Here is a 23,088-nt window from a genome sequence, read left to right on the forward strand (position 1 = left end):
GTTTAACTTTTTAAAACGTTTTGAACGTAGACCCCCGAAGAATCGGTGCGCTTCGGACACTGCGCCCCCTACTACCTGGAAATGACCCCTGTGGTGAGCCGGTGCATCCCGAAAGTGATAAAGGACGCCGCCCAATTTACGGCGTCGCTCGTCGACGAAAACGGAACCACGATAAATCAAGTCCTTACGGTATGTGTTGTAATACAGTATTTCTTAATCAGTTGAATGGTTCACCACAGGGTGAATAAATTTTTTGCAGGGGTGAACCAACCAAAAGCGGTGAATAAGGCTGAACCGTCAGAAATCGATGATAGTCCGTTGTTTTTCTAAACTTTGTGACTGTGTTTTGTGCTTTTGTAGCTTAATATCTCTGGACTCGAGAAATTGTAAATTTGCAATTATAAAACTTAGCTTGAGTTAATCTTAACAAAAATCGAAACAGCCTAAGTCATTTCGTGCTGTTATATATAGATGAATTTTATCATATCATGAGACAAGGGTGAATTAAATCTGGAGAAGGATGCTAGGAGTTAACAAAATTAAAAAAGTCTAAGAAGCACTGTTCTAATATATAGTGCCCTGTATGCGATATGAAATCATAAAGCAAACAAAAGAGAACTCGGACCACCGGCAAGAGCTTTTGTGTTGTTGTTTCAAATGATTTCCGATACTTGACTATTTACTCGGTTCCCGATAATCGATATTTTGGACTAAAAGTTTCGCGATCCGATCTGATAACAAGTGACGTCTTTACTATGCACTATAACAAGCGAAATAAATGAAGTTAAAAGTTTTTAGGGGTTATTAGGTTAAAATTTGTTTTAGCGCGGTGGTTTTCAACCTGGGGGTCGCGACCACCGGGTGGGTCGTTTGTATTTTTTTCTCTGGGGGTCGCGAACAATTAAATACCTATCACTATTACAAGAATGCTAATTAATTACCATAAAACATTATCTGTAATGATATTAGTGAATATTGTCAACAGTGGATGTTTAAATAGTGAGCAGCCAGGAAGCAAGTTGCGAGATAGATTATTATTTCAACAGTGTAAGCTTACTATACTTAGGTTGTTACCTAAGTCATTTCGTGCTGTTATATATAGATGAATGTTATCACATCATGAGACAAGGGTGAATTTAATCTGGAGATAGATACTAGAAGTGAACAAAATTTAAAAAAAGTCAAAAAAACATCTGTAATGATATTAGTGAATATTGTCAACAGTGGATGTTTAAATAATGAGCAGCCAGGAAGCAAGTTGCGACATAGATTATTATTTCAACAGTGTAAGCTTACTATTGATTTGCCGGTATCAAACATATAGCTAGCCTAGCCTGAGGAAATTTCAAAAGCGACTGTTAAGAGCAAGTTAAAATTTGCTAGACATAAAAAAACTTTTTTTATTGCTATTTCACATGGAATAAGAGCATTTTAATAGCTTTATTCACACAGAATAAAGTTACCGAGGGTTAACGAGCAGCATTTTTTTGCTCGGTTTTCAAAGGGCAAGAGAAATACTGCTCGTTATATCAAAGTCAGTTTAGTAGCGAAAAAATGAATTTATCCAGCCCGTAAAACGTTAGCGAGCATTGGGTTATGACCCTCTTGTTTAGCAGCTTTCTACTCTTTGGATGGGGGTTGTTTGTTACATTTGGTTGTTAAAATGGTGGGCGGTTAAAAAAATGTTGAAAAGCACTGCTTTAGCGTTAAGAGGTTTGGGTATTTCCAGGTGAACAACCTACTGCTTGTTGATAAATATCACCCAAGTATCGGACGACAATGCTATACATGGCACCAGGTTTTTCACGTCGATCCCTTAATTATCGGACATCTCTGGTGTAAAATGTAACTTTTAAAATCGAGTTTTCGTCCAAGTATACTGAATTAAGCTTTTTATCGCTACAAGCATTTGTTATCGTTAAAAAACACCCTACTCAGTTAACAAAGAGCACCATGCGGTCACAGTCTATTGATATATGCTTTCAGACTAAAAAAAAAAATTAGTTCGCAAAATAGGCTGTCCGCTTTAAACCAAAAACTCAAAGAAACTCAACTAAGACGCCCAAAGAGTTTTTTTTTTATTGATTTAATGACAATCAGGTGGCAGTCAAGTAACAACGCGTAATGACTCAATATTGGACACTAAATAATTTACATCAAAATCTACGAGAAGCTAAAACAGTGATGCACAGCAGTAAATAAAGTGAGAGATTCTAAGAAATAGGAAAAAAAGAGTTCTATACACATCGTTCTATTTTGCAAATACGCAAACCTTGTGTATTTTACCTCGCCTAGGATGCTAACAACAATCCGATTACCGGCGCTGAACTGGTGTCGGGAACCGACGGGGTGCAGCTCTACCTCCAAGCACGTGAGATCGCTGACAAGATATTTTCCGATCTTACTACCTCCTGGTACTGGCTCCTCATGTAAGTGTAAAAAAGTTTTCGTTGCTACAAAATCGCCTTGGTTGCGTGTTACAGGGAGGTTCCGTTAACAGAAGGGGATCGATTTGTAAAAGCGTGTTTAAAGTTTAGCGAACTTTTATTGTAACTGTTTTTTTAAATAATAAAAATATCAGGAGTACATCCGTTCGTGTAGGTATTAAAAGGACTTTAACGAAATATGTTCTTGTAAGGGTGTTAGGGAACTTGCCACTCCTAAACTGGCATAACCAAAAACAAAGAGCTAATTATCAAAATAGCGCCACACTGGTTTACTCTTCATATGCCGGCGTTGAATGTTTTGAGGGATCTCACTAACCAACCAATGATTGTCAGAGGTTGTGGGAGGGAGTTTATTGAAAGTTGTATGTCAGCTGAAGTCTTCATCAGTAATATATAGCATAAAAAACACAAGTGACAGTTGCAACAACTTAGTCCCTTATTTGAAATTAATTCAATAATAAATGTTAGTGCTAATAATCAACAAAACAAAAATGAAAACCTAAACTAACACAGCCAAAAAAAGTAGCTGTTAACACCAACAAATTCACGTCTAAAATGATGGACGTACACGACACGTTTTTGCTCTAAGCAAACCTCTCCACTAGGAGCAGTGTTTAATAAAAAAAAACACCAAAAGGAAGTCCCCTAAGCAAGGATCTGTAATGTAGGTTGATAATAAATTGCAAAGCGAAAAAGTTCGACTAGATCGACATCACATTTACCTCAAGATGATGTCGATCTATTCCTTTTTTTGGCTTTGCGCCTAAGTGCTTAATACAAAATATATGTTAACGTTCTACTGGTTTAAATGAAACCATCAAAACGCCTCCCCTAATATTCCAATCTTGGCAACTATCTCCACCCCGAAATAACCAAACTTTTTCCAACGCAGACTGCTGGCTGTCGCGGCGGTCGTGGCCTTCTTATGGATCGTGGTGATGCGTTGGGTGGCCGGCATCATGGTCTGGGCCACCCTTATCACCATTGTGGCCGCCCTGTCATTTGGCGTCTGGTACTGCGTTGACGAGTATCTCGTAAGTTGAGTAGTTGTCTATTGAATGAGTGAACGCCAATCTGTACGCAGAATAAATTGCGTTTGTTAATAAACATAATAGCAGAAGATCGGGCGAAGCTTTTCTCACGTTAAATTTGGTGTAATTTACAACACTAGCATTAGGACTCATGGTCGAAGTAAAGATTTTTTTTAATACGAAATCGTGTAACACTTTCAAAAGGATTGAAGGACCTATTTGATTGAGCAAATGTAAAATACACTAATTTCTGAAAAGTGACGCAAGGTATGACAAAAAATGTTAAACTGTTCTGCCGTTATTTATTTGACTTTAAAAATATAGCGCCAGATATCATAAAAATGTTAAACTGTTTTGACTTTTTTATTGACTATAAGAATATAGCGCAAGATATATGATCAAAAAATGTTAAACTGTTTTGACGTTATTTTTTTTACTTTAAAAATATAACGCAAGATATTACAAAATGCTAAAATATTTTGACGTTATTTTTTTTGGCCTCAAAAAAAGTAAAAATGTTTTTAAAACTATACAAAAACGCCATTACTTAAAGAATGCGAAAACCTCCATTTTTTAAGGTGCTTTTATAGTAATTTTAAGACGGCTTTAAACCATCTCATTTTTATTTTCTATTCACAGCGACTTCTTAACGTGCCGGGAGCCAACCAGACCCTGATATCGGTAGGCTTCACCACAAGCCTGGACACCTACCTCAGCCTCACTGAAACTTGGCTCGCCTTCTGTAAGTGTGACTGCAAAAGCAATTGGCGTTATATTATTTTTGTTTCCTCAAAATCTAAGCGATCAATGTGCATACACTGTGTCTTGTAATCAGACACCCAGATGGCCAATATAATTGTTTTCCTTTCCTATTTTGCGTAACGCATGCCGACTTAGTGCATTTTCAGTTAAAATTGTTTTTAAATTCGTTGTAAACCCGCGCGCGGCCAGTTCTACGAGATATTGACAAACGATAAGATTTATTTATATAACAGGAACAATAGTCTAAAACAAATCATATCCGGTGATATTCGTTCACTTTCTATTCCAGTAAACTATGCAAAGCGAGAAAAATTGTAAATATATACGCCATTTAAACGATTTCGGGATAATTTTTTTGCACGAAATCCGTCCTCATTGACATGATTCGTTATTTTAATCGAATTGCACTCTTCTTCTCTTCCGCAGCCATCATCCTTGGTGTGGTGGACCTCATCATCATCCTGATGATCTTGTTCCTCCGCAAAAGGATCCAGATCGCGATCCAAATCATCCGACAGGCGAGCAAGTGAGTTGGCAAAAGAAAATATTTTGGGAAAGGGAGTGTCGCTATGTTAGCAATGTCCATTCAACTTTCATAAATGTTTAACTTGGAAGCATGGACGTCGGGTTTCGGGTGCTTAGGGTGCTCCGAGCACACTAACATAAATTTTGGGTGTTCAGCCCCCATAAAACAATGGTAAATCTTGGGAAATACTGTATACTGTATATTTTGTTTGATGTGTGCGATTAAGGACTATTATTTTTCATGGCGCAATTTAGCACAATAGCTGGTTAGCAAATAAACGTCTACTTCTTAGTACTTTGAGGTATTTATACGAACGTTTACAGCTATATCATAAAACCTTTGTTTGTTAAAACGAAACCGATTGTACCATTAAAGGGCTTTCCCAGCCATGGGATTCGCAATCTTTGTTAACTTTTTTTTAGCGAGAATTTAATGGCGTAATATATAAGCACCCTTGTAAAAAACAAAAGTCGGCGACAATATGCTTAAAGATTGTTTTACTATAATATCCCAATCTTAGGAACCTAAGCCATAATCGATCATTAACATAATATTATTTGTAAACACACTTTGCTGCACATAGAGCCATCGGCTACATGATATCGACCCTCTTCTACCCGCTGGTCACCTTTGTGTTGGTTGTGATCGTGGTGGCCTTCTGGGGCGCCACGGCCCTTTTCCTGGCCTCGACGGGGGATCCCCAATACCAGATCTCGTCCCCCAACATTAGCATCAACGGCACCTCCTGCAACATAACGGTGAGTGTTTTAACCTAAGGCTGTTTAGTGAACGGAGAAACCCACTGTTGTAAACAAGTCATTTTACCAGTGTTTTTGCATTTGTAAAAACCTACGTTCTTTCAGACTTAAGTCCAAGTCTAATCATTTTGACAAAATAACAAGTCAAGTCATAATTATGGCAAGTCAATTTCAAGTCACGTTCTTGTCATAAAACTTGAACGTTAAAATATTAAAATTAGTCCAAATATGAGCAGTAACCCAAGACTTGAGTCAAGGCAGGTCATTTCAAAACCGTGACAAGTCAAGTCCTTACAACACTGGAAAAACCTTTGCTGATGTTCGGTGTGTTACATGAGCTTTGTCGTTCACGTCGGGTTGCCTTTGTTTTCTTTATGTACAGCGTTTTAACCTTGAGAATCCCTACTAAAACGATATAAAAAGTGATACCCTGTTGTCCTAAATCTCCTAGGAACCCTTTTCAAACGCCTTGCGAGATTTTTTGTTTTCTCTTTTTAAAAAATTGGCCTTATTTTTAAGAAAAAATAATGTGCTATGAGTTAAGTCACAATTTTGATTAAAAATGTATTGTTGATCGTGTTTCTCTTTCATAGCACATATACATTGGGTCTGTGGCATCTTTTACAAATTTAGCGCATATTATTCAGTCGCGGTAATTTTGTCAACCTGCGTTTATTTCAGCTTTGGAGCAATTCCAGTCACGAGTTCTACGACGACAATTCGACCAAGTGCATCTTCACCAAATACGGAGGAACTTCCATGTAAGTTGCCAACTATAACGGCTTTTATTTGACAAGAAACCTTAAGTATGGTTTAGATCAGCGGTTCTCAACCGCCGGTCCGCATCAACTTTCCTGCCGATCCGCCAAATATATTACCATTTCATACCTCAATTGTAAAATGCAAGACATTGAAGGCTTTTATCAAATTTAGAACTTTTTCCAATTCCGTAATTTGCAGAATTGTGGCATAACATAGAGATGATGGTCTAGTTTAGACTTTATTAAACGTCACAATGCTGCAAGTGTTGTGCCCAGCTGTTTAAAAGTGGGTTACAGCTCGTTAAAGTCTTAAAATTGAAGACCAGTTGTATGTAAAAACTAAGAAGTCTTTTAGTTGATTACTTTTTTGTAATTACATTTTGGTTTGATTTTTGAAGGTCCACCGGTCCGCAAAATTTGTTTTGAAATTTTACCGGTCCGTAAGCTAAAAAGGTTGAGAACCACTGGTTTAGATCATTGGTCGGCAAACGTTTTTGCCGCGGCCCAAAATACTCTTTCCAGATCTTTTGAAGGCCTATCACGTGAAACCACGAAAACGGGGAAGGACCCAGGATGTTTGTTTTGGTTGGGGTATGCAAATTTTCAGAATGATGTCACAAACGAGGTCATGATACAATTGTCATAACTTACATAGCGCTTTTGGGCCGAAAAGATTCAAGTAAAAGAAATAAATAAAAGTTCGCACAAGGCGCGTAAAAAAGTTGTTTTCCATAGTTAAACTTGGGATAAATGTATAGTTTAAGGAGGTCTAGTGGAGGTTCTGTGATGCAGCAATATGCCAAGATAAAAAATTGAGCACATCAAGGAAATGCAGTAGGAATGCAGAACAATTAATGTGCGGCTATCATGCGGCCACCACTTTATGATAACACTATAAACTGTTGAAAAATATAAAAATTACTTCACCAATTGTTACACACATTACCGGACACGTTGTAAAAAGGGATTACATTGAATTTTTTGAAGTGTTTTTTATCTTGTAGACCTAATAAAACATTTGTGCCCGACAAACATTTCTGCCCGACAGGCCCCTTAAAACGTAATAGAATTTTATATAAAAAATAATATTATTTTAAGCAGCAAAATACATCGACTGTCCATTCCGAAAACCGGGGTATATATGTATTGGGCTATAGCATAACTATATTGTGATGTAATGACACACACATTGACATTAAAGCCTATGGATCATGGAAACACGACAGGAAACGATATTGTCTGACACTTCAACACAAATGGGTGTTGCAATTATCATCGAGTGCTATTCATCATCGATTTATATTTCGCGTTGCATTGTCTACCGACTTGCGACTCTGTCTATTGAATCGTTATTCAAATTCCGACGCTTTTGTTAAAATTTATATTGCTCTGTGGCCCAAGGAAAACCGCAGCAGACCACATTAAGGCTAACAATCGAGCACTATATCGAGACATAGATGCGCACATATATAAATCCAAGCCAGCTGAAGCGATATCATTGGCTTCACTTTAACAGCATTTCGTGCGTTTTACTTTGCAATGTCGATTTTATCATTTTGCTTTTTGACAATTTTATCGTTTGGAGTTCTACTTATTTGTAGGTTTATGAATCTCGTACATTTCCGAGAAATTTCTAAAACCTAAAAATCTTTAAAAAAACAGATATCACTCGAATTATTACTTGAACATCTAAAAAAGGCACAGCGATATAAAACCGACGTCAGTCTCAAATTAGAAATGTTTTTTCCTTAATAGTTTGTATTTTCTGTTACATTTCTTCGCTTTTGTGAACTTACAATGATTTGGTTTGCCAGATTCCACCAGAACGTGATCTGGCTGCAAGTGGTCGAGGCCTTCGGAATGCTTTGGATAATGAACTGGGTTTTGGCCCTCGGTCAGTGCACGCTGGCAGGTGAGCGAGATGAAATGCGGAATTGAATAACCGCTAGACGGTGCTAGAGATACAAATTGCCCGCTCGTTAAAAGGAACGATTGTTATTCGTACACCCCATTGCTTAGCTTAAAGTTTCAAAACTGGGGTTTGCGTAACGAGTTTAAAGGGTCGCGAGTAATAATACGAAGTGTTACATCTATAAAAGTGTTATTTTTTCTGTTTAATATGCTAATGGTAAACCCAATGCAAAACACAACTCTTAAAATGCGGGTTACTTTAACCAATGCGTGGCAAAACAGAGAACGAGAAATGTTATGTTTTGAACAATTAAACCTAAGTGGTTCACGGAACATTTTAATAAATTAAAAGGGGTCGCAGACAAACTCTTCTGCAAAATACATTTTTCAATTTGCTGAAAATCGACCCACATAAACAAACAAGCACAATGTACCGACTATAACAGTGTTTCTTAACCATTTTAGCGCTGGTACCCTTTGACCTTTCATGAAATTTTCTCGTACCCCCCCCTGTCTACAATGGTCGACGAAAGAATATAAAATTGTCACAATACGTATCAAAATTAGTGTATTTATAACTTAGGTGTTGAATGCTTTCATTAAAAACAGTCTAGTAAGTTCAACAATATTTACAACACACAACAATCAGTCAATTTACTAATGGCATTTTTGTTGTTGCTTTTCGTAAGTCGAGCATTTTTCTAAAATATGCATAATTAGCGCATAATTTCACGCTGCATGTCGTACCCCCTGCTTTGGTGCTTCGTGCCACTTAGGGGTACACGTACCCCTGGTTAAGAACCCCTGGACTACAGTGTCTGCTATAATAAGAATCCTAATAAAATAACCTTGTTACACAGGAGCGTTTGCTTCGTACTACTGGGCCTTCAAGAAGCCAGCCGACCTTCCTTACTTGCCACTCTACTCCGCATTCGGAAGAGCTCTGAGGTGAGTTCGCAGTTGCCATTGAAATCTAATTCGCCACTTTAAAAGCAATTTGCAAAAAATATTTTGATTCAAAGAAGCACTTTTTTCCAGTTTTGGTTCAAGACTTTACTGAGGTTGTTTTAAAAGTCCAATTAAACAAGCTATATCTTCCAAGCACAAGTTATTTTGTTAAAAAAATAATAATTTTCGCTTAATGATCTGGCATCGTTCTTGGATCCGTTTGAAAATAAACTATCTGGGGAAAAATTAATTCTGTCATAAACCAACTTTTCTTTTAAAGAATGGAAAAAAGGGCGTAAAACTAAAAAAAAAGAAGAAAGTAACTTCTAAGACAACGTGTTTTTCTACAAAGTCGCTTGCCCTTTTGCTCAACTATCTGTTCTGTCCGATTATGTGTGTGTTTTTTACCACTTTTACTTCAAAATACCCCAAAATTACCCCGTATTTTTGTCCCAGATACCACACTGGCTCGCTAGCCTTTGGCGCCCTGATCATCGCCATCGTTCAAATAATCCGACTGCTTCTGGAGTATGCAGACCACAAGCTGAAGGGAACCGAAAACAAGGTCGCCAAGTTCATCCTGAAGTGCCTGAAGTGCTGCTTCTGGTGCCTCGAGAAGTTTCTTAAGTTTCTCAACCGGAACGCATACATCATGGTGAGTGGGTTGGAGGTCAAGAGATCCCTTCTAAAAAAATAAATTGTTTTTGCTTCTCGGGTTTTCTGAAATACGGTGCTTTTCTTTTGACTTTACCCGTTTCCGAATTGAGTTTACGAGCTAATGTCTTGTTTGAAATGATGCAGCTCTTTAGGAAAAAACTGTACCAACTTTGGTTCACGATTCATAGGTGGAGAAACACTGGTTTAAGCGTTACTGTTTTAGGGTTTTTCCAAATGTCGACAAATGTGAGTTTGGATCGAACCCGAATTCCAGATTTTCTTACCCGTTTCCTAACAACGACACACGCTTGTTATGTATGTGACCAGGTGTTTCCGGTCATCCTGCTTTGCAACTTTTTTTGGCTTTTTCTTATTTTTGACCTAATAAATTGAGTTTCACGACGTTGCCTTACTTGTTATCGATAGAATATTATAATGGAATCGCAATGGAATCCACCCGGTTCGAAAAGCAGAGAATGACCACAATGGGTCTATGGAAATCATGGTGAATCGCGGCTTGTGTCACCCTATGACCGAGTAGGATTCCCGGTGTATCAAGTGTAATTTGCAACTGCGTTTTAGATTAAACGGCTCCTTCGAAAAGGCGCTTCTTTTTCCGGATTTTTATCGCCCTTACCTACTATTTAACAGACTGACAATGTCCATTGCCCACTCAAAAAGCAGCCTGGTCCGTTCGACACCTGTTTTGCCCTTGGTCATGAAAACTGGGTTAAAAAAAGTAGCCTGCTTCCTTTCAAACAACAAATTGAAGCCTGTCTGTTATCACAATAACGTCTTTTGACAAGCACGTTAATTAGTTTCGGTTCTGCTTTGTGCAGGGGTTTTCCATCTTGGTTTAAAAATAGATGGCGACCGCAGACGCAACCGTCATAGATTTTTTAAACGGAGCGCTGGCGAAATTTTGGGCACGGGTTGGAAACCTTAGCTCAAATTGCTATTTGCACGCATCTTATCGTAATTCGCAATCGCTTACATTCATGCCGTCTGGTTTTGGGGGTTTAAGTTTCGGTATTATGATAAACGTTGGGCTGCTGGGTGTATTTATCTTGAAACGCGATCCGTAAAAGCCACGACCGCCAAAAATTCAACACTGGCGACACGTTTTTTAATCTTCGGTTCTTTTTTGTTAATCTCACAACAAATATGTGATTTTTTGGCGATTGCATTGACAAGTCACAAAACTAAGGCGAATCAAATAGACAAGAAAACGCAAAACCCGAGCCGTATTGCGTGCAACAAGCCCAAACTTGTTAACACAATTTGCATACCTTTCGTGCTCTCTCGGGAATTTTCCATTCCTGTGGCGCTTATTCAAGAACTGGCATATACCTTTAAAACGTGCGAAACAAATATGCGTTGTTTAAGAATACGTTCGTTGAACCTTCTCCCTTTTCCGATTGGCGGAAAACGTTGTCGAAAATGTGGGCGTGTCGAATCGTTTTGGGGCGTTTTTTACTCGCGCTTGCAACAGTGCAAGCACCGGTACGCGAAAACCGCATGGTCGATGTAAAGCGGTAAATATTGATTTACAGATCTTGATGAATCTGATCATCCTTTACTGGAATTTAATCTATTCATTGCTTGGCTAACGTCTTATCATTGGACGTCTCGAATTCACACAATGATTAATCTTCTACAAATTCCCTGATTTTAACCGTGGACAAGCATTGTGTGGATAGTATAGATTTAAAAAATCCGATAATTTAATAAAGGTGTGGGTTAGCACTTGGCTAAAGTTTGGTTAGGTGGTCGGGTAAAGCATTGGTTTGGCCATCAAGAACCCATTTCCGCAAAAGATCAAAGCCGCATAAGATCAAAGCCGCATTTATCAAATGCGCCGCGCTCATTAGGTTAGTTAAATCGACGAATACAGACCAAGTGCGCTTTCCCGTTCTTGCGTTGGATAGTACTAATCTCCGTACCTTATCCTCTTGCTTATGATGCTTATCTCAATTGCTCGTATTTTGGGGGCTTGCAGAGTCCTTATAAGGTCCGGCGTTCGCTGCAACCGCCTGATTCTATCATCCCTTTGCGGTATACAGGCTTGTCTTAAGGGGCTCGGCTAACTGCTTGGCAATCTGTGAAGATTTCGCGATAAAATTGCGGGGATTTTCTACCGTGCTGGGGGCATTTTGTACGGTTTGATTTTCGGCGGGCCCATTTTCTGGTTGGGGTGCTTGCGAATTGCCTGAAAGCAATTTAGCACCGTAGGGTGGTCAGTGTTGTCTATTTTGAATCCTTTCTGGTCGCTTTTTATTTATAACTCTACCAAACCGTCATTTTTTTTATTAAAAACGCATCGATTAAATTCCAAACGGTGGTACACAATCTTTCCGTGATTCCTCATTGCTACTTGTCCAACAACAAGAAAATCCTGTCTGAGTATACAAGAAAGTACAAACTGGACTATAGTGTACATATATTAAACACACAAACACATAACAAAACAGCCCGTTCCACCATGCTTTACTGTTTTTTCTTTCCTTGTTATAAATAAGACCGCTAGGCGGGCCTTTTTTAACCCAGTTTTGATCCATTTGTAGACATTTTTTTTGCAAAATCGCACCGAAATCACGCTAATAGAGTAGGTAGCCGGCTACATTTAAAGCGCCTGTCCAGGCCGACTTATTGTTGCATCGGTCGCGGTTTAAACTTCGCAGAAAATCCGCAACGGCGACGTTAATCGGCTCAATTCAGCGGCGCTACTTTGCAAGCTTTGCCGCCGCCGCATTTCACGCAAAACACGCTATCGTTTGTTGTCAAACACGGCGGTCGCTTCTGGGAAGCGGATGACTACGCTGGATGCGATTTCCCATGGCCAGGCAATGTGACGCGGGATCGGTTCGTTTTTCAGTTGTTTTTTGGTTTTCTCTGCGGATCAAATTTGTAGCGAGGTTTTCTATTTTTTTGATGAATGATACCTTTTTTATGCGCCAAAGGCACATTTTTATCCAGAAAAGAAAAACTCCCTAACCACCGTTGTTTAATTAGCACTCACTTTCTTTTTTTAGTTATGTTGATTGCGTATTCTATAAAAAATAATAACCTCCTTTCATTTTTTTATTTAACTACTCAGTATACAAATTATAAATTTTCAGCTGGACAGCTTAGCGAGAACGAGTACTTTTAGATTATGATTTTTTTAAACTGCTATATTGGATGTTGTTCTGCATTCTCTCATAAGAGTTCATTTCTTCATAACCTATAATTGCATTTAATGTATGTAGAGACTAAAGAATTTAAACAATTTTGTTTTAGTTAAAATGTCACAAGTTAAAATGACACGTTCTATTCCGCAAACTTTCGATACGTTCATTTGGTTGTTTTTTCTTGAATCAATAAACTGTTAAGGTCAATTCCCCGACTTTTAAAAAAACAACAAACGGCGATTGCGAGGTTCTAAGGCATAAGAGGCAAATTAAACCGACACGGAACCATTTTAATTGAATTCTAAAACTTTACGTATCTTGTTCGGCTGTTGTTTTTCCTCGGTCAAACTTTTCATCAAAGCGGCTGTTTACCAAACTTTACCAGCTGAAACGACATATCCAAACGCCGAAACCGCCTTGGGTATCATTCGTCGGAATTTTACGCCCCGACAGTTTGTCTCGATTGTTCCCCCCGCAGATGGGAGTTTCGTCGTAACCCGAACCGCGAAAAGATATTTCCCCCGTCGATTTACCGTCGTTTCGTCGAAATCCCAAATTCGCCCTTGCCCTTCGCCGCGACCTAACCTTGCCTAATGAAACGAAGCGAGGCAGAAAAGCCCCTTTTGGCCCAGGGGACCAAAATGCGTTTACTTGGGTTCAGGCTTTCAACTGGTTGGTTGCTTTGCGGTTCTACGCTTGGTCTACTCGCCGTTCGGGTTCGTTGGCGGTGAAAGCCGCGCTTTGAACTGCAGAGATGATTAAGTGAAGAACAAACATTACCTATAGACAGCAGCCTGTCGACGTGCTTTAAACTTTAAATGTCGGCGTGCTTTTAAAGTTGTTATTGCTATTTTTTGTGTTCCTGACGAAAATGACGGACAGACATGGAGTTTCGTGAAACGCCTTCCCTCGAAGGGGACACTTTGCTCATATAACCTTCAATAATAAATCAATTATTTGTGTGATTTAAAATAGCATACCCAAGGTTGCAACAACAGGTAATAGAAATATAACACTTTCACTTAAGCACAATTATTCTTATACCCGGGAATGATTTCCGGATGTTTTGTATAAAAACACTGCAATTTAAATTTTCTATTAAAGATCCCGTATAATCAATACTTCAAAGCCGTATTTGTTTGCAGCAAAAAGTCATATTTTAACGTAAAATCATCAAGCGTGCTCATATTTGTGGGCAAAAGCGCACTACTTTTCACTCATGTATATTTTTTCATACACAATTAAATCTGGGTGCAAGCATGATAATGCCACTTGACACCGTTTTTTTCTATGAACTAACTTTAAAGTGTTTTGAAATGTGATTTGTCACGCTGTGCTGCGGCTTTGGGAGAGGGGTGGGCAGTTTGCGCAAAATTGGAGCTGTTAAAGAAAATTGAAGCTGGTTGCCGATTCAGCACCTTATTTCGCAAACCTTACCCCGGCAACGACGCATAAACTGTGCGAATTTCTCGCGTGCCTTACTTTGCCTACGTGACTTGGACTGCGCAGCAATGTATAGATCTACTGGTAAGATTAGCAGTGAAAAACGCCATTTAAACCTGTTTTTACCAAAACCGCTGCGTTTTTGTGTCCAGGCAAATTAAACACAGCATTGACCCTGTTGTAAGATCAATATTTTCTTCCTCTTTTCAAGCTGAACATTTATTAAATTCCACATGTTTATTAAATTCCACTGCTCTCCCTTTGTATACGAGCCTATAGTGAATCGCTCTTTCAAGACGGAGGCCGACTGATTGTCAACGTGCGGTTGTTTGGACAAATGGACAAAGAATGTCGTCTATAGACTCGCTATAGAAAGGCAGAATAAAAAAGGACAAACGAACACAGTGTTATTGTTGGCTCGGCGTTTGCTGAATCAACGCAGCAACTAACCACGGTTTAAGCGGCCGTAATGCGCATTGAGGGCTGCTGCGCGATTGTTGCTTTAGGCCTATTTACACTCGATTTACCGCTGTTTAACTCTGTGTTTGTCCCGCTACCGTAGCATTGATGGCTCGACGAGCCGCCCTACATGAATGGCGAGACTTTGAAGTTTGTCTTTGTGACCTTTCACAAGGGATTCCAGGCTGTGCGATTGATATACTTTAATTACAAAAAACTCCCCCTCGACTAATTCTAAAGTTTAGCCTGAAAAAAAAAATCCTAAACTGGTTAACAAACCCATATAAAGGTTGGATCTAGCTTTATATACGTTTTATTGCTCAAGTTTAAGTATTGTGGCTAATTGCAAAACACTCTTAGAAAGAATGTCAAATGAAGCGTGAATGTTAATGCATTTTGTATAGGTTGAAGGACCTATTTCTGTAGGGCGAGCTACCTAAAACATTACGACGAAAAAAAGTGTAGCTTTCACCGCATAAGAGGTTGCTGCAAAAAGGGAAACGTCCCTTTAGGTCACCCTGCCATTATAAGCTCATCCGCAAAATGCCGTGTGCAATTTTAACCGTCATTGTCCGTAACAAGAAAACAAGCAAAGGCAGTACCTAGCAGACGAAAATAAAAGCTCCGAAAATTGCCGAGATCCTAAATGCATATTCTCGCAGCGGCAGAATTTCCCGTGCCCCGTACTTGCGCCGTGTTGTTGTTTTTATCTGCAACGCACATCTCCGACACAAGCGTATACAGCCGCTGTGTGTAGGTCAGGCCCGTTGCCGCAACAAACGCAACATCGGCTGAGCTGTGTGTTTGTTTTTGCATCTGGGATCGTGACGGCCTTATCTCGGTCTTATCGCCAGCTCGGATCTCAAAGAGCGATTTTCGCGCGATTTCCCGGAATGCCCTCTGGCTTCAGACAGGCCGGAAAAGTCATGTGAAAACTTTCGAGCCTGTTGCAATTTAGGCAATCTCGAGTTATCGAAATGGGCCTGCCTGCGCAGAACCTTAATTGAACGAAAATCACCCATAGTTTTTTTCCAAATTAAGATAATTGGGTCGTGCAAAGTTACTTTTGCAAACGGTACTGCTGCAACATGTTTATACCCTCCCCGCAGGGAACTCAATCATTTGTCCCTTTAAGGATGTGTTCGTATCTTCGGATATGTAAAGCAGTGGTCAGCAAACTGTAGGCCGCTGCCCAAATGTGGGTCTTTTAAACAATTTATAGTGAACCGCGATGTATTTGTTAATATTATTTCAGTTTTATTATGTAGTTGTGGGCCGCGTGATAGATGTACGTTTTTGTAGGGTATTTAAAAAGTAATTGTGGCTAAGATTTTTTTATTAACAATGTTTGCTGATCACTTACGTTGAAGCGAATCATATAGAATAATTTAAACAGTCGAAATAACTGGCTTGCAGAAATGACATATTCGGATTCGCGTAAAGTGTGCTTGCAAAAAACACCACCAGTGAAAAAAAAAACTATATTGAATATGGCGCTGTGTACGACCTTCATTTTTGTCATCGCATCGTCCTAATCAATCACTATTACCCCATTTTCACGTCCCATTTGTTTGGTCAGACGGGGCTCTGGTGTTCGACAACGCTATTGGTAAACTTTCCTGCCGACTAAGATGCCCGGCTCCGATTAGATTAGACGAACGTGCTCGTTTTCCGCATTTCTGGCTCTATTTTTAGGAGCGGCTGGCCTGGTAGACGTGTTTGTTGCAACTTCACAAGCACGCTGAACAGCTCAATTTTTGCAAATAAATACCGACCCGGTTTCGGAGTCGCTAAACTGCCACACCCTCTGCTGCATTGCACGTATGTATGCTGCTGCAGCAACTTGACCACATGCTGTTCAATTGTGTTCGTAGCACCTTTATTTCCTGCAAACTATAAGATGTCACTAAAAGACTAAGACCATGCATTTAAGCTTGGTGTTTATTAAATCCATTGCTGTTTTGGACGACAATCTGTGACAAAACTTAGCAAAAATGTCGTAACGTTTAATATATTTTCTTAAATACCATAAATGGGTGTTTGACTCCCTCTTGTTTTCATTCGAACATGATGTATATAGGGACATTTTGTTGCACAGTATCATCTTGCCCCAGCTGTGCGGAATTTTGGGTTGGTGCGTAGGCGCTTATGTGAATAAACAGCAGCACACTACTTCCACATTCTGACCTAGTCAACAAAACAAAACTTTTGGGCCTCATAAATCATCCGAAAACAACAGTCGTATAGTAAAGCTTACGAAACCCGACTGTACAAACCCGTTGTGCATTTAAAATCGTTGTTTTTCGGCTCGTGCTTCGTTTTATACTTTTTTTTAGAAATGCACAATGATTATTAGTTGACGTTTAAAGAAACCAAAAAATTATTTATTCAATTTTTATTTTTAAACTTGTACAAAAAAAGCTGCAAAAAAGTGCAGAAAATTAAAAAGACGAATTAATATTACTCAAAGTTATTGACGTAGAAAATATACTTTAATTAAACGTACTTTCTGACGGCCAAAGGAAATCCTTCTGTATTTTTAACTTGCCAAGATGTTGTTTCTATCAGTTTATGGTTTTCGCCTTTGACTGGCGGGTACGTTCCTAAACAAATTTAATCAAGTTCGAGTCATACAAACACCAACGCACACAAACATACACACAGTGACCCAGAACCTGTTTATTTTTAATCCAAACGCCGTGTCAACAGAATTTGTTTAGTTGCTATACGCTCCATTTAGCATATTAGCGCTTAACTTGATTTACTCAGTTACCGCCCCTTATGAAAACAGCCGACAGGTTTAAAAGACATCACCTTTTTGTTAACTGTCTTTGGTGTCTTTTTCCGCCCCTTGTTCAAACTACGATCCTATTCAAGTATTTTGGACCGCGAAGAAACATTTCAGTGCCCTTTATTTCACCATACAGCCGTGTCATTTGGGCATCTTTGGGTAGTACAATTTAACATTTAAGTTCATCTATCGATGCACCAAAGTGACTGAACCATTAAAATATTCCTGCGCACTTAGGCAAAGGTTGTTGTGGTGGTTTATTCCGCCGCGTGAAAATCCATTAGGGTTTGGATCTCCTTGCGGATCAAATAATGTCATCTATTCCTGGAACGAAATGCCATCACTTGGGCAAATGTCTGTTGTATATTCGCTCCTCTTGCGAAATAATATAGTGTCGCGTTACTCCGAACGCTCTTAAGGCCCAAGATGCGTATATTTATCACGACATAAATTAAGGCTCTTTTTACGTGAACATGTTCGATAAATTACCGGCAAGTTTTTGCGATACCTGGCAATTTTGATTGATGCGCCTTGCTATCTGTGAAATGCATCTGCTTTGCAACGCTGCGATAAAGTGCAACGAACCCGGTTGGATATTTTTCCTCGTTTGGTATACTTTGCGATTTTATCTGCGCCAGTCTTTGCATCTCGAGGCGGCGCTCGCGTTGTCGTCCTTTAAGGTCAGCCAAAATCGCTTTGCACAGATAAGAGGCAATTTTCTCTCGATTAGGTGAAGAGAAAGTTCGCCCCCTGTTCAAGCTATGCGCAATGTTTTCCGCCTACTCGTGCCAGAACCTAAAAATGCGCCTAAATATAGCCGTGATGCGCGCAAATGTATACAAGCCCCTGCTGATTCTTCAGACGAATGACGAAACCCACTTCTGGTATAGACGAGAACAAATTGCTTTTGGGAGTAAATCGAGTCATTATTGGCGCTGTGGAATTGTGGAAACACCGGTGACTCGAGTTTGTGGCAAGCTGAAATTGACTCAAACCGTTTTACGGACAATTTAACTATAGGCCACTTTAAAAACCAGCCGATTTCCAGATTTTCTCCCTGATTTGTGCAGATTTTGAATATAATATATAAAAAACTAAAAAAAAAATCAGCCCGGGGAGGCTTTTACAAGTGCTCTAAAATATTAACCATATTTATAGCTTCTGCAATATACAAACGTAATTATATATATCGAAGTCGTATAGTCCTGCCCTAAATATACTTCTCGGTCGATGAATAAACGATTTTCTGTCAATTACTCATTGAGCAATCGCTAAATTGACATGACGCATTTTGATCGACCATTCATATTTTGACAATCCGAGTGTTTTTACAGAAGAAAAGAAAAAAAGATTGTACAGCATTTCTGCCAATTAGTGATAATATATATTTGCAGTTGCAACCTAAACAATTGATCTTTGCAATATGGTGCCACATATACGATTCACCTGATTGTTTCAGCATTCATTTCCCTAATTAGTTGTAAAAATTAAAACTTACTAACGATTTAATCCGAATGGTCAATACATAAATGAGAAATCGCGTCACATATTTACTTGGCCAAAGTTTTTTTGACATTCTGCACATTTTTGAAACAAAAAATCTAACTAACTGACGGTCGGTCGGGACGTACTAATCACAAACGTCAAAAAAATAGAGTAATGTGAATTGGCAGTAAAATATTAGTTCGCGCGTTTTTACCTCCAAGGTGCCACAACTTCTACCATAACAGCAGCGAACGGCAGCTAAACCCAGCAACCCGCTTCAGACGCGACTCTGGTTTTCAATTTGGCGATAAAAAATTAATGCACCCTGTTACGTCCTGCGTTGCTTAACCTTTGAGCCACAGATGTTTCATGTGCGTGCGTATCTTAACGGTACATCGGTGGAAAGATGTAGCGCGTTTTTAATAGGGAATATTGGCACTCTGTAGTATACAAAGAAAATCGAGAGAACAGCTGCGAACCGAAGTGTCGAAAAACCGCATGGTGGTATGTAACACGTGTTATTTGAGGGCTTTAGTTAAGGGAGGAGTTCTCAAACTGTCTTACGCAAGATAAATTATCTTGTCGGAGTACACCAACAAATTTGTCGTATTATAGCTTTGGCGAATATTTCACACCAATCTAGTCTAAAAGCCACCTTAGGTTGTAAAATTCATTTTAAACCATATAGTTATGCACAGACAAAGCGCAGTCGTCAGAAAATTTGTGGAAAGTCCTTACTCACTGTTGTGAGAAAACAACTTTGTCTTTCAGTGCGAGTGTGTGTTTCTAAAACATTTCTAATATTTGACTTACATCTACAGCGACGCCAACGTTATCCATCATATCACATGACGTATATTCAATGGCGTGCAGTTTTTGCTGAACTCTTTCCAAGGGCTACACCAACGCCGCATAAATGGGTTCATTGAAAGGATACGTGCAGATAAAAAAGAGAAACACTGAGTTAAGGGTAGCATATACAGTATACACGACTTTGCTCTGACGAAGACACTATCGCAGTATGACTTTCATGTCTTTCACGACCCGAAGTCTCGCGATTGAATCGATTGAATGGACCCTATGAACCGACTTCCTAGAAACTGGAAATCCTGATATGTTTTGATAGGTTTGCTTGTAAGTTCAGCGCAGCGACGTTTCAACGAATCCGTGTTTTGTCGAGCTTGCCAAATTACCCTTTTCGGGGCCTATATTTTTGTGCCACTGTTCAAATAACTAAACGTCCGTCAAATCTGCGTCAGAGACATTTTCTTCGGGGCGGCCTTCGATTTCATCAGAATGCGAATTGAAAAACAACAGACTGACGTCACGCTTTTTTTGTTTTTTATGTTTTCCTCCTCTCATTATTTTTTAAGAGGCATATCTCGTGCGCCAACCGTTTGCCAAGACTAAGCCTTTTTTTTCGTTTTTTTTTTTTTTACAAATGCAAAAAAAGAAACTTTAAAAAACCCAATAAAACAAGAATCAGCAATTTTTAAAGGAATATATATTTCGCCTATACTGGCATCATCAGTTCCCATAAGTAAAGTAAAATAGCTTGACAATAAATTGCAAAGCCAAAAAGATCGAGCAGATCAACATCATCTTGATTAAGACATTTCGATACGAGCTTGTATCATCTTAAGTTAATGTGAATGAGAAGTAATGTCTTTGCAATTTATTATCAAGCAATATTACAGATCCGTGCATAGTGTAAAGTAAAATACATATAGCAAAGTAATAAAAAAATCGTGTAAAAAATGTCTGATCCTGCTGTTACTCTAGGTTTTAAACTTTGAGTTCTATTGTTAATACACGCGTCAGCGGAACAGTGATCGACAAGCATAAACCTGCTGCTAGTGGTTTTAAATTCTATAAAGATACGCCGTTTTAGTATATCCTATACAAATTGAAAACGGTTCCGATCATGGTCATACTTTGGCTGCCCGCCCGCATGTGAACCTTTCAAGCTTAAACGCACACAAACAAACACCACTAATTCACTATAGACGTCCAAGCGTGATGTTATCTCTTCTCTCCTTTCCTTTCACACCACAAACTCCCGAGATGCACCCGAGATGACCTGAGATTTTGGCTGTAAGTTATACCTGTCGATTTTTAAGGCGCGGTCAGCGACCCCCAACGGCTTCGTTTTTATCTGCTCCGTGGATCTGAATAGAAGTTCTGGCGGGTCTAGATTGTATCATACGTATACGTATATGTCGGTAGACAAGCGAACAGTCATCGGCCGATATAAACACGCATCAAAAGGTGGAAGGCTTATCTAACCTTTGGAGCCTAATTTGGCCACTTTAAACAAAGATAGCCTATTTTTCTACCAAGGTTCAGGCTCTAAACCTTGCCTTTTAAGGCGTCCTTGTTTATACTAGCCCATTGCTGTGTTTTCGAGATCCCTAATGACATGCCAACCTAAAATAGGTGTTACATGCTTTGGAAGGTAGCTGCATAGTCTGTTTTCTGTAAAGAATGACATCATCTATAAAAGAGACAAAGATTTCCGATATTTGCCGTCATTTTCTAATAAAAATCCTTTTATCGAATCTCGATTTCGCTGGAAGTATAAACAGGTCTTAATGGCTCCGCATGTGCGTATCCTGTCGGACAACAGAAAACAAAACAAACATTCGGTGGACGATAAACGTGCCCTAAAAGGTTGAATTCGTGCGTCTACCCTTTGTCACCCCACGGACAGTTTCCAGCCATTTTTTTGCCACTTCCTATAGTGTAGTGCTACGACCGATTTCACTTGAACGCGCATCTTGATATATCTCGTTGTTTACCGACGATTTTTTGGAACAACGCCTGGCACAAGCGCACAACACAGCTGCTGACGATACCGCAATATATACATATTAACTCTGACGTCTATCGTGTGGTACCACATTGTTTACATGGAGATACAAAGAATGTAATGGTGTTCTTTCTCCTGTTTTCCCGGGCTCACACATGTCTCTAGAATTCACAAAAGTGTATTACGAGATGGTGGTTGTTGTTCTTTCCTACCAGTTCAAATCGTAGAAGCGAACGCTTTGTGCAAGAGTTTCATTCCTAAAAGTGGCTTGCATATATTGCGCGATCTTTAACCTACACATTTTTATTGTCTATAGCCAATGTACCGCGTGTTGCCTCGGCCTGGAATCGAACCCCAGATATGTGGAATTTTAACCATGCAACCTAAACAGAGCAGTGGTTCCCAACCTGTTAGATATACGGGACTCTAAAAAAGTCAAAACCACACGCATGAACGATGTATTAATGTCTGTAAATATTGTTGATTTTTCTGCTCTTATCGCACGCGAACAATTTGTGTTAAATGGCTTACCAACTGAGCAAATCTCAGAATCGCCCAACGGTATCTCCTCACTTCACGAAGAGGCTATTCTCCCGAACACCAAGCTGGTTCCTTGTTTTACTCGGGTTCAAATCGACATATAATAATCACTAACAGGTGCAAGCGTAAATGAGCTATCCGGTGAAATAGCCTAAAGGCACCTTAAGAGGCTATATACCCGACTAACAAAGTAATTTAAATCGATGCCAAAAAAAAAATTAGGATTATGTAACTTTTTTGGAACCCCAACCCTAACCCCCAATCGCTAAGAACCCCAACCCTAACCCAAATCAATAAATAATCACGTACCGGCGCAAGCGAAAAAGAGCAATCCAGTCAAATAGCCACTTCCTCAGGAAACATAGCATTCCGGTTGCAAAAACAGCTAATATTATTTGTAACGACAAGCATCAACGTGTGTATGTTTCCTCATAGATCGCCGTCTACGGTAAGAACTTCTGCTGGTCGGCCAAGGAGGCATTCAAGTTGCTCATGCGTAACATCATCCGCGTGGCGGTCGTTGACAAGGTCACTGACTTCGTGCTCTTTATCGGTAAGTTGGGCGCCGTCCGATAAATATATTTTAGACT

The 23,088-nt window shown here is 39.4% G+C and overlaps 1 protein-coding gene across 2 annotated transcripts in view; it reads left to right on the forward strand.

The window, feature by feature from the left end:
• Positions 1-23,088, forward strand: part of LOC146132119 (choline transporter-like protein 2) — a 49,280-nt gene that overhangs the window by 21,746 nt on the left and 4,446 nt on the right. For both annotated transcript variants that reach the window (XM_083397941.1, XM_083397942.1), the window contains 11 exons: positions 31-189; positions 2,296-2,429; positions 3,340-3,481; positions 4,118-4,220; positions 4,667-4,766; positions 5,350-5,524; positions 6,206-6,285; positions 8,100-8,197; positions 9,057-9,144; positions 9,601-9,799; positions 22,934-23,051. In XM_083397941.1, the coding sequence (XP_083254067.1) occupies positions 31-189; positions 2,296-2,429; positions 3,340-3,481; positions 4,118-4,220; positions 4,667-4,766; positions 5,350-5,524; positions 6,206-6,285; positions 8,100-8,197; positions 9,057-9,144; positions 9,601-9,799; positions 22,934-23,051 (1,396 nt within the window). The remainder of the gene's footprint in view (positions 1-30; positions 190-2,295; positions 2,430-3,339; positions 3,482-4,117; positions 4,221-4,666; positions 4,767-5,349; positions 5,525-6,205; positions 6,286-8,099; positions 8,198-9,056; positions 9,145-9,600; positions 9,800-22,933; positions 23,052-23,088) is intronic.

Source organism: Ascidiella aspersa, chromosome 9, assembly GCF_963924565.1.
Source record: "Ascidiella aspersa chromosome 9, kaAscAspe10.2, whole genome shotgun sequence".
Taxonomy (NCBI): Eukaryota; Metazoa; Chordata; class Ascidiacea; order Phlebobranchia; family Ascidiidae; genus Ascidiella; species Ascidiella aspersa.